Source organism: Osmerus eperlanus, chromosome 27 (assembly GCF_963692335.1).
Source record: "Osmerus eperlanus chromosome 27, fOsmEpe2.1, whole genome shotgun sequence".
Classification (NCBI taxonomy): Eukaryota; Metazoa; Chordata; class Actinopteri; order Osmeriformes; family Osmeridae; genus Osmerus; species Osmerus eperlanus.
Window position 1 is genome coordinate 241,675 of NC_085044.1, and position 12,440 is coordinate 254,114.

The 12,440-nt window shown below is 43.1% G+C and overlaps 1 protein-coding gene across 2 annotated transcripts; it reads left to right on the forward strand.

The window, feature by feature from the left end:
• Positions 1–1,255: 1,255 nt before the first annotated feature.
• Positions 1,256–12,332, forward strand: vaspa (vasodilator stimulated phosphoprotein a). 2 transcript variants are annotated; one of them, XM_062452980.1, is made up of 12 exons: positions 1,256–1,428; positions 6,788–6,959; positions 7,253–7,433; positions 7,559–7,625; positions 8,476–8,731; positions 9,034–9,143; positions 9,248–9,296; positions 9,869–9,911; positions 10,029–10,071; positions 10,556–10,628; positions 10,751–10,808; positions 10,976–12,332. In XM_062452980.1, the coding sequence occupies exons 2-12, from the start codon at positions 6,822–6,824 to the stop codon at positions 11,011–11,013; spliced, it is 1,056 nt and encodes a 351-aa protein (XP_062308964.1). In that variant the 5' UTR covers positions 1,256–1,428; positions 6,788–6,821; the 3' UTR covers positions 11,014–12,332. The 2 variants fall into 2 exon arrangements, with proteins under 2 accessions (XP_062308964.1, XP_062308963.1); XM_062452979.1 differs by lacking the exon at positions 1,256–1,428 and adding an exon at positions 1,962–2,210.
• Positions 12,333–12,440: the final 108 nt, after the last annotated feature.

The following is a 12,440-nucleotide window of genomic DNA, read 5'->3' on the forward strand; positions in this document are numbered from 1 at the left end:
AGGTACTATGATCTTAATGGGCAATATATCTGTCAGGTGACAGAGTAACATGCTGAACAATTAAATGAATTGACTGACAATGAGGAAAGGGCGCGTGAAGGACTTTGTCAGGGTGAATAGAGACCAAACAGAACTTGATGCAAGAGAACAGAAACCTTTTTGTCCTATTTGTTACGTTTCTGTTAGTAGTGACAGTTACACTCATATCCATTTAGATGTACTCATGAACATACAGCAAACAGAAATACTTTTTGTTTTTATTAGAGACTGCAGCTGCCCTTACAAAATACACACAGTTCAATGCAACATGCTTAGGACATATACTTCATCACATGACCATCACTTGTACTGGAGGGGAAAGCATGCAGGGAAATAGGGCCTGTTTTGTACATACTATGTACTGTATTGGTGCATATAAAAAAATGTTTTCTTCAATAATGATACTTTAGACAAATATTCAAAGGAACTTTTTTACTTGTCCTCATTACTGTAAGTCCTCTAGGTGCGGGCAGAACCAGACTCTGAATAACGAACAACTGAAACATTTGACTTGAGTCTTTATGAAGCGCTTGAAACCTTTGTCAACAGTGACCCCTACTGGCCACCATAGTCAACAGTGACCCCTACTGGCCATCCTAGCCAAAAGCTGTGCTTCATGTGCACTAGTAGAATCATTGTAAAATTACATTCACATAACAGTCACATGACAGTAAAGCTCTTAAAATTCTCAATCTTATAACATTTATAGTAAATTAGGTAAGACTTTTGAGGGAAACCAAAGGGTGTGCAACGTGTCCATTGATTACAAACAATTTAAAGCTGCACTAGGTAATATTATAAAGTATATTCAAATATGAGAAACAGTTCAATTCAAATTTAAAACATAAAACTACTTTTACAATAAATAGTCATAGGCCACACTTATCTTATCGCATATATTATTACTGTACGTATCCTTTTATCCTTTATTTATATATCATTTCCCTTTATATACTACTTTTACTGCTTTCTTTGCACTTCGGGTTGATGCTAAACTACGCAATGACAATAAAGTTGAATCTCATCTTATCTTATGCGACAATATGACAATTAGACAATATGTAACATGCATGTATACAGGTAGCCTATAGTTTACTATTTTTGACAGTTAAATTTGTAGAAAAGATATTTAGGTAAACGTGTCATCTAGGCCTAACATTTGTTGACGGTCCCTAACTATGAGCATTTTCTGAGCGGTCGGTTAAAAACACCGTTGTACCGTTGGTTCTAAACCCCGGGTGAACATAGTGAAGACTCAGGGATCACTTGTTGAAAATCCAACGTTGTGAAGACCGTTGCACTCCATCTGTGGACCCCGGGTCAAAGCAAGATCCAGTCGGGAACAGATGTCTGCAGGTGTCTGTTGGGTAGCCTTAGCACGGTCATATGGTAGGCCTACTCGTTTCTTTTAAACTATTGTTTGTCACCTCTGTGCATTTTCCTTGTGTTTAGCCTGAATATAGGCTGTATATCATCCTGTCTTTATTTACTGCTGTAATGCCATCATTTCCCCGATAGGGGATGAATAAAGCATGTATTTCTTATCTATTTTGCCCTTCAGTAAATCCCTTAGCCTACCCAGTCCACCTCCATCTTTTGACTTGACAAAAAATCCTGAAACAAAAGGTATACGTTTGATAAATAAAATAACTTATTAAAGTAAGAAACTGTTCGGTAAATGAGGAATGGAGAGAACACTTGGAGACAAAGGGTTAAAGAGAAGCGTTACATTTAATGATAGGCCTATGATATTTATATCACAACACTTAAACCACTGTCATTGTCGTGCGTGAGAAAATGTAGAATAGTTGATGCTGAGGTTCTGAAACTATCATCCAACACATACATTAAGGAAGTCATAATGTCGCTGAAGAATTTTCCTCACATCCTATATTTGGTTTAAACCCCCTCCCACCCCTCGCGCCCCTCCCGCCAGCCGACCGAGCATGCCTGGATGGTCCATCCTCCCGGTCCGAACCAGGAAACGACCGTGTGTGCGGCTCCCACCTCTCGCATAGCCCAACACAGTGGCACGCCAGCCAGACAGATGTGTTTTGGCAATCGACTTTAGCTTCATAATATTTATGCATTTCATATTTAAACACCGGTTTGTAATCCGGAATCAAGAAGCTAGATTCAGACCGGAAATTTTCTCCCTGTTCTACAATGAGGTAAGGGCGTGAATCAAATTTCAGACGTTTTTAGTGTCACTATTCTTGAATAGATCACAGTAAATTGTCGTGTATTTTTCCAGAAAATGGCATTTTCAGTATTTATTGAATATATATTTAACAATATCGTGGGTTCCGTTCAGACAAAGTTGACAGTAGCCTACACCACAAAGGCAGCTAGAGCTTGTGCTAAGTAATAACTGCTAAAGCTGTTAGTTAGAAGATTTGATCCATCTCCAAGGGAAAATTTGGTAATTTGGCAATTGTGAATAAAAATTACCTAATAATAACAATAGTAGTAGTAGTAAAGGTACTTCCTAATTTATGTTCGCATTCCCATTGTAAAAAGAGTATTGGTTGACAGACACAGTTTGTCAAATTCTGGTATTACTTATATATTGTACAATATAGAAAATGAATAATAATAATACTAATCAATTATTAAGAGAGGCGATATTTCAGTGGCTCATACGTAGGGTAGGATATGAACTATCAGCCTAACGACCTGAAGACATTGGTTATGCATTTCAAACTAAGACAAAGTTGTACATCTGGACATCACTGTGCTATATGCTAGGCGGACACTTTACACTGCTTTCTGTAACATGATCGTCAAATGCAATAAAAAACATTTAACCATGGGGCTTGACAGTTTCCGACAGATCAGCACCTCCAACCAACCTAAACCCTCAAATACAATGGTAATATCAAGGTGTAATCACAGAGACCATATCCTCAGCAATAGCAGAGTACTCTTCTAATAAATAAAGTGCCATGAGGGTGGTCAAAGCCCCTCACTAGTGTGCTATCAGATTAGTAGCCGTCTCATGACTCTACAGTGTAGGGCTTCCTCTGCTCTGTCTCTGGGTCCAGCACCAGGTGAGATGATGGTGTTAGTACAGTAGCACACAGTGAGACAGGTTGGGTGATAACGTGATCAGAGAAGCTTGCTCAGTATAACCTCATGTCTTTACAAGCTGTCGGGCCAAACATTACTCCCACCATTACTGACCCCACCCTGAGCATGAGTTCCTCTGTACCTGCATCTCCCTCGTCCAGGGAGTGTTAGAGCTCACTACATCACTGACAGAGGAGGTGGAAGTGAGGCCAGAGTGTGTGAGATTCACTTTGTGACACTAAGATGAAATGTGTTGTGGTTTCTTCCAGCCTGTGTCAAAGTCACACGCTGCAGACTGTGCAACAGCTGGTAAACCCATGTGTCACTTACACACACACACGCGCGCGCGCACACACACACACACAAACAACAGACACACAGTGGCCAGGGAATATTTTAAAAGTGTTTTAATTTGTTTCCTGTTCCCATTGTAGGGCTCAAATATATACAGGCTTTCTTACAAGTAAAGATAATCTACTTGTATGAATGAGTCCTCGCTAACTTTTCCCTCAGTGTCCACAGCAGTGTTATTTCTGGTGTTCTGGAGATTATACAAATGAGAGGAGAGAGTAATGCCAGACAAGAAATAGTACTTAACCCTTGTGCTGCCTTCGGGTCACATGACCCAAAGGTTCATAATGAACCATCGTTGTGTTTACCCAATTTTACCCAATACAAAAACAAATAAAAATAATTTTCTTTTAACCTTCGCAATGTGGGGGGTCTGAGACAGCCCAACGGTTAAAAGAAAATGTTTTACTTTGTTTTTGTATGCGGTAAAGTTGTCGCAATACGACGGTGGGTCACAACGACTGATGGGTCAGAATGACCCGAAGATAACACAAGGGTTAAGAACAAAACAGATCAAACACACAGAAATTGTCTTCTACTAAGTCTTTCTGAGGCACCCAGATAAGTCCACACAGTGAACAGTGATATTTTAGATACCAGGAAGTATGCAAGGTCAAAGATCCGCTTTTTTTAGATCTTTTTTCCCCCCACATGCATTGCCTGCTACTTTTTCACTCGTATTAAACTGTCTGCCCTCTCACATGACTGCTACTCGTGTCAACAAGATAAAAAGGTTTCGTCAAAAATGAGCAAACTAAATTATGTTTCCTTTTTTGTCTAAACCTGAGTAACAGCTTCCTCCTCTATCCACACGAGCATCATGAACTGACATTACACAGGCTTGTCTTACAGGTCTGTGGTGTTGCGTATTGTTGTGTGTGCGTGTGTGTGTGTGCATGTTTGGGGTCAGATGCTTCCTGTCTGAAACTAGACAAACACTGAGACAAAAGCGTGTGAATTGCAACCTTACTGTCATACAGCGTGTGGGCCTTGGGGACGATTGGTGGTGCGACACACTAGATATAGGACTGCTGTGTCACCCCACACTAGATATAGGACTGCTGTGTCACCCCACACTAGATATAGGACTGCTGTGTCACCCCACACTAGATATAGGACTGCTGTGTCACCCCACACTAGATATAGGACTGCTGTGTCACCCCACACTAGATATAGGACTGCTGTGTCACCCCACACTAGATATAGGACTGCTGTGTCACCCCACACTAGATATAGGACTGCTGTGTCACCCCACACTAGATATAGGACTGCTGTGTCACCCCACACTAGATATAGGACTGCTGTGTCACCCCACACTAGATATAGGACTGCTGTGTCACCCCACACTAGATATAGGACTGCTGTGTCACCCCACACTAGATATAGGACTGCTGTGTCACCCCACACTAGATATAGGACTGCTGTGTCACCCCACACTAGATATAGGACTGCTGTGTCACCCCACACTAGATATAGGACTGCTGTGTCACCCCACACTAGATATAGGACTGCTGTGTCACCCCACACTAGATATAGGACTGCTGTGTCACCCCACACTAGATATAGGACTGCTGTGTCACCCCACACTAGATATAGGACTGCTGTGTCACCCCACACAAGGAGAGCTATTCTCAAAGGCTGGAGTTTATTTACTAGCACTTTAAGGAAACTAAAAGCAACCTATAATTATCTGGTGCTTTTAGACAGAAGTTAAATATTTTAATAAGACAGGGATGTTTTTCGGATGGAGGCAGAGCGAGGCAGAGTGAGGCAGAGCTTGACTCTAGAAGAGCATTGAAAGAAAGAGTAAAAGGAAGCAAGTTTAGTTATAGCAGAAACAGACGGACAGATTGTGTTAGTATGAGTTGGCATAAAAGGGGAAATGGGGTGAGCAATAACTAGTTATCACTATAGTGTAGGGAGTCAGGTGTATGGGTTATGTAAATAGTGTGTGCATGTGGGAGGAGGAGGGGGCTGAGGGACTGTGGGAACATGGCATCAGATGGTTGTGTTATCAAAGCAAGATTTAAGTTAACCTCCACTCCATCCTGGAGAGCCCTCTAACGCACACCCTAACTCTTCTAACTCTAGCCTTGGAGAGCCCTTGAACCCACACCCTACCTGTTCTAACTCTAGCCCTGGAGAGCCCATATCCCCCATCAGCTTGTACACTCTTCATGCCTGACATTTGTTAGCAGCTAAATAGGGATGGCTCTCTTTGGTTTATGAACACTAGCCAGGAAAGGAAAATATTGTTGCCATTGAAAGATTTGTTGACTTTGCAATCTCACTTACCAAGGTCCTTGGACAGTGAGGCTGAACTGAACAGATGGTGATCCACTAAATCTCCAAGTTAAAAACAAATCTTTCCTCCAGATGTGTGGAGATCTCCTATCGCTATGAGGGTTTTAAACCCTGGTATCAAAGATGAATTCCTCCTTCCTATCCTCAGCTTTTTAATGTTCCCAGCACAAGTCTTATTTGGCCATTTGTGTGCATAAGCATGTGCATGCATGTACCTGGAGTACATGACTCTGTGTGTCTGTACAGTGTGAAAGGACCCGTGTCCCCTGCCAGGCAGGGCTGAGAGGTACATGACTCTGTGTGTCTGTACAGTGTGAAAGGACCCGTGTCCCCTGCCAGGCAGGGCTGAGAGGTACATGACTCTGTGTGTCTGTACAGTGTGAAAGGACCCGTGTCCCCTGCCAGGCAGGGCTGAGAGGTACATGACTCTGTGTGTCTGTACAGTGTGAAAGGACCCGTGTCCCCTGCCAGGCAGGGCTGAGAGGTACATGACTCTGTGTGTCTGTACAGTGTGAAAGGACCCGTGTCCCCTGCCAGGCAGGGCTGAGAGGTACATGACTCTGTGTGTCTGTACAGTGTGAAAGGACCCGTGTCCCCTGCCAGGCAGGGCTGAGAGCAGGAAGTGGTCAGAGTGTAGAAAGAGGAAGTCAAGGTTGTATCATGTCTCGCATCCTCTGTGACCACGGCAACACAGCAAGGACCATCAGGACCCTGTGGCACACAACAACTAACCAACAGCTCCCAGATCTGTAATCTACATATCTGAATGAGGAGTTCTGATGCAAAACCATGATCTTTTCATCCTTTATATATAAAGTAAATGTTCTTATGGTTGTGGCGACACTAGCTAATCAACATTTACATATGAGTTGTTGTGGTCAAACATTGCTTCTTATGAGAGGATGAAAACACAACAACAAACTTCATTGTACTTCAGATTTTCACTCATCTGTCTTGAAGGTCCTCTTTTTCTCAAAATTGTTTTTGTCTCCTCCTTTTACTTTGAAACATTTCATTCCTCAAGTGAGTCTAGTATCTGCCAGGCTCGGGCCACAGTCATGCTGTATGACGATGCCAACAAGCGCTGGGTCCCTGCTGGGGTGGGAGGGCAGACCTTCAGCCGGGTGCAGATCTACCACAACCCTGCAGCCAACACCTTCAGAGTGGTGGGACGCAAAATGCAGCCAGACCAGCAGGTAAGGATGCATGCTCGTGAGCTGACACGTTACAGTGCAGCAACATGCTGCAGTGAGCTGACACGTTACAGTGCAGCAACATGCTGCAGTGAATGTGAGAACCAGTCTTAGTGCATTTCCTACACTTGTCAGCGCATCTCTTGTCAGTATCGCTTTCTCCCTCACTTGCCTATCTGGGGTACGAACTAGGATCCTCCAACTCTCACATGCAACAACCACTTGCATGTGTGTAGGGGGGAAAAACACTAATAATCTTGAGATAAATTCTCATTCAATTAGCACTCTGGTTCTAGGTGGTGATCAATTGCCCAATTGTCAAAGGGCTCAAGTACAACGAGGCCACTCCCACTTTCCACCAGTGGCGAGATGCCAGGCAGGTGTGGGGGCTGAACTTCGGGAGTAAGGAGGATGCCACCCTCTTCGCCAGTGGAATTATGCATGCCCTGGAGGTGGTCAGCGCACTGGCTGACTCAGGTCACACCTTATTCACTAAACTCAACAAGGATTTAGGAGAACTTAAGGCATCCTATATGGATTTTAATACAACATATCTTTTTACTTCAGAAATGCCTGATGTCTTCTGGTGTGTCTCGTTGCAGGTTACTCATCCCTGCCCCAACCTGCTCAGAACGGCTTGTTCCTGGAGGAGCAGGAGGCCCAGAGAAGGTGCCACATGTTAGGGTTAAGCAGGGTTATGAGAAGGTGCCACATGTTAGGGTTAAGCAGGGTTATGAGAAGGTGCCACATGTTAGGGTTAAGCAGGGTTATGAGAAGGTGCCACATGTTAGGGTTAAGCAGGGTTATGAGAAGGTGCCACATGTTAGGGTTAAGCAGGGTTATGAGAAGGTGCCACATGTTAGGGTTAAGCAGGGTTATGAGAAGGTGCCACATGTTAGGGTTAAGCAGGGTTATGAGAAGGTGCCACATGTTAGGGTTAAGCAGGTTTATGAGAAGGTGCCACATGTTAGGGTTAAGCAGGGTTATGCAGAAACTACATTTGTCACAATGAAGTATTGGGCCTAGGGTTAGGGTTAGTAATGGGCCTGACAGAACATGGCTTTGGTGTATGGAACAAAACGATACAATCACATTGCGTTTGAAAACAAATGCTGTCCTTAAATTGATCTCAATATATCACAAACATATATTTTGCCTCAAACAACATGATAACCTTTTCAGCCAACTGTCCCTCCTCAGATGTGTGCGACTAGTCATCTCAGACTGGGTAGTCACATGTGGTCATGCTGGAGGGAGTCTAACTTGCTACAAGTGACAATATGACATGAGTCAGGGATAGTTGTCTCTTGAAGGGATTGAGTTGTGACCTGCTTCTCTAAAAGCACTGGATTGGTGGGGGATGATGCTGGGTAATTGGTTTGACCCTGGTATGAACTGTCGTCAGAAAAACACTACAAACAATACTGGTAGAGTCAAGATATTTATGTTGGTAAGACTGCGTGTGTGTGTGTGTGCGCATGTGTCTGTCTACAACCTGTAACTTATTCTATACTCCCAGACAGGAGACCCAGGGGCAGGAGACCCAGGGGCAGGAGAGGGAGCCACAGGCGGGAGTCCCTTCCAGTGGTGCCCCTCCTGCCCCCCCGGCTCCCCCTGCCCCCCCTGCTCCTCCTCCACCTCCTGGCCCTCCACCCTCCACGGGCCCCCAGCCTTCAGGAGCAGTGGCGCCTCCCCTGCCCTTTGGAGGAGGGGGCGGGGGGGACGGGGGGCTAGCTGCAGCTTTGTCTGGAGCCAAACTGCGCAAAGTGCCCAAGGTGACATTTCCTCTCTATTCTCATCCATGATAACTAGCACAGGGAAGGATCAGATGAATGCAGTGTGCTTGTGATCTGAGTCAGTTCATATTCATCAATGTATGAATATCTAAGTATGAGACCTCTAACAGTTCTAACACATTCCCTATTCTGTTGCTATGCTCTTTGCTCACTCAAGAGACCGACAATGTCTATGGAAGTGTGAATGGAAGAAGGCTGAAGAACCAAGAATCATAAAACCAAAACAAACATTATGTTTACGCCAGGAACATCTCCTTGTCATGATCCCTTTCTGTCTGCAGGATGATGGCAGTGCCGATGCCCCTGCTGCCAAAGCAGCCTCAGGAGGAGGGGGAGGAGGAGGAGGAGGAGGAGGTCTGATGGGAGAAATGAGTGCCATTCTGGCAAGACGGTGAGCCATGCTTGTTTGGTGACTGGATGTGAGAGAGAGTGTGTGTGTGTGAGTGTGAGAGACACCGGGCTACAAAGGTTGACAGTGTTGTTGTTGCTGTGCAGGAGGAAGGCTTCTGATGTTCCTGTGGTGAAGAAAGATGATCTGGGAAACGTGAGCGACATGTCAATCATCTCTGCTCTATCCTCAACATGTCACTGTCACATAACATGTCACTGTTACTTTCACATAACATGGAACTGCCTGGTGGTGTCAGTCGAGATGAGGGGATGAGAGATGAAGGAATGAGAGAGGAAGGAATGAGAGATGAAGGAATGAGAAATGAGGGGATGAGAGATGAAGGAAGGAGAGATGAAAGAATGAGAGATGAGGAAATGAGAGATGAAGGAATGAGAGATGATGGAATGAGAGATGAGGAAATGAGAGATGAAGGAATGAGAGATGATGGAATGAGAGATGAGGAAATGAGAGATGAAGGAATGAGAGATGATGGAATGAGAGATGATGGATGAGACACAGCTGTGTGTCGGCATCCAGTATCAGGCCCAAACACTTGGCTGATGTGTTGTCATAACCTGATCCAGGATATTAGTGTTGGAACTAAGTTCAAACACAGATATGTTATGTTATATGTTCTACCCTTAATACTGCTTTCACTCATTTAATTTCCATTCAAAGTAACAGACTATTATGACAACATGAGTTCCCCCCACTGTCTTCCCCAGGAAGATACAGACTCCTCAAGCTCCAGATCTTCAGGACAAGGAGGTGAGTGGATCTTTCGTTTTTACATTTCTGATTCAATTGAATATGATGACGTCATTGAACGTACAAATACATTGAGTAAGTGATATATCAAATCAATTGACTTCTTATAATCAACAGACAACGTCAAAAGATCTTGGGAGAAATCTGCCACCATGCCCAGGTAGGAGCCATGCCTGCACAGTGTATCAAGCTACACAATGTAATGTTAACCCAAAGCTACACAATGTAATGTTAACCCAAAGCTACACAATGTAATGTTAACCCAAAGCTACACAATGTAATGTTAACCCAAAGCTACACAATGTAATGTTAACCCAAAGCTACACAATGTAATGTTAACCCAAAGCTACACAATGTAATGTTAACCACATGTTGTGTGGTTACCATGTCCCAAGGATTACATGAGAAACATCTAACATCTATCACCAACTGCCATCCTTGGGTAAAAATGATCCATTCATGGGTCATATGTTGAATTTCTATGTTACTTCAACCACAGCACAGTTTCATTCACCACTAACAGTTTCTATGAAGCTTTAACAGTTGCTATGGAGACAGCAAGGCCCCTGGTTCTGGTTCTCTTAGTTTAGGTAATTTATCTGGAAGAAGAACTCTCATCTCCCTATCTCTCTTTTTCCTCTCAGGATGAGAGCTGTGAACAGCAATGCAGACAGCAGCACAGGAAGTGGAGAAACCGACATGGAGAAAATCAAACAGGCATGCCCTCCTTCCCTTCATACGTTCACTTACATTAAATCAATTCATTGTAAAGGTATGCAAAGTAGTAATTGTCTTTCTTGGATTATCTGTTGTTGCTAATGATAGCTTTGTGTCTATAGGACATCTTAGAGGAAGTGAAAAAAGAACTCCATAAAGTGAAGGATGAAATTATTGGAGGTGAGTTCCCTGTTGAGCCACTGTCACCACAGTGGGGTCCCCACTTCATTCATGCCGAGCATTATGGGTGCAACCATAGTGAAAGTGGACAATCATTAATTTGTCAGTCACCAAACCCACTCTCCCTCTCTGCGTCTCATTCTAACTCCACGTTATTTGTCTTTCAGCATTCATCCAGGAGTTACAAAGGAGAGGCCCCATGTAACCAGTACATGCACAGTCACTGGCAAATGGCCCATCAACAAGACAATGAAGAAAACATTTCTAAACGAGAAATGGACAGATGGCTGATAGAAATATTTTTTGCACTGTTTAGGCTAGCTGATCCTCTTGTTTGCACTCCAGCAATATCATCTGTTCCTTATCGTCTAATGTATCAGTCCTCTTGTATCTCACCTGTGCCTGGCTCTTGGGGAATTTCTGGCCTTACCACTCAGTTCTGAGAATTCAGGGAATATCAGTAAATACAATGCTAATACTTTTCAAGCATTTCAAATTCTAATGTAGTCATGAAGTCTTGATTACCTAAACCATGTGGACATCATTGCTGCAGATAGTGTTTTGTATATTTTGTAATGAACTGCACTGTTTGACACAGTAAGGCACTGCGAGTTCTGGAAATAAGCCTTTTCTGCAGTCTGTATTTCAGTCACAGTGAAGCTACGTTGGCCAGAACACAGAGCCATGTCCTTTGTAAGTGTTCACCTCCACTTCATAGTACTGAGTGAGTTTTGCTAAACTAAACCTAAGCCGAAAATGAACTGTTCCTTAAGGACTTGGACTAAAAGGCATATGAGTGCTCAATGTTAGGCTCCTAAATCAACCAAAATTCCCCTTTAAATATATCATCCAGTATAATGTGTGCTTGTTTACAATCAGGGACATAGCAAATGAGCAGAATTTCAAACTGGCTAGGAAAAATTGTAACAATTACAAACAAGTACAAACTTCTCTTTAAGTGTGATACACAACATAAGAACCGCATTACCGTAGTCAAACTATTTCAAGAAAATACTTGTATTTCAAAAGTTGAAAATTTTCTTTTAGTACTTTAGTGGCTGTCAGCCTTTTCTTTTCCTCCTATGCACACTTTCCTCCAGCTTGCCATGATGGGAGGTTGTTTGACTCAAAGGAAAAATATATCTCTATCTATTCTATTTTGTAAGTACCCATTACTGCCACATGAGAAGGGGTGGATATGGGCAGAGAGGTGGGGCATTTGAAGACTGTCCCTTTGTGATGCTGGTGCAGTGCAGGCTACTGCTGTGCATCACTGGCTCTTATGGAAGATGCCTACAGTATACCCATTATCTTCACTGACTTTGGAACCTCTATCAAACCAATTTACTTTTCTAATATCTAGCCTCTCACCTCCTAGCTCTCCTACACTTGCATATACTTGTTTTCAAGCAATGTTTAAATTACATGCATTTATTGTTTTTATTTCCAACTGAAGTACTGTGGAAATGACAATGGAATGTATCTTTGATTTATTTTTCAATAAATTATCATTGTTATTTTGGATTCATTGAAAGTGAGTTTTCTATAGAGAGAACTTTTACAGACAAAAAGAAGAGGAAGTTCCCACTACTTCCTCTGTCTAGATGATGGACGATTTACACTGTATACCTA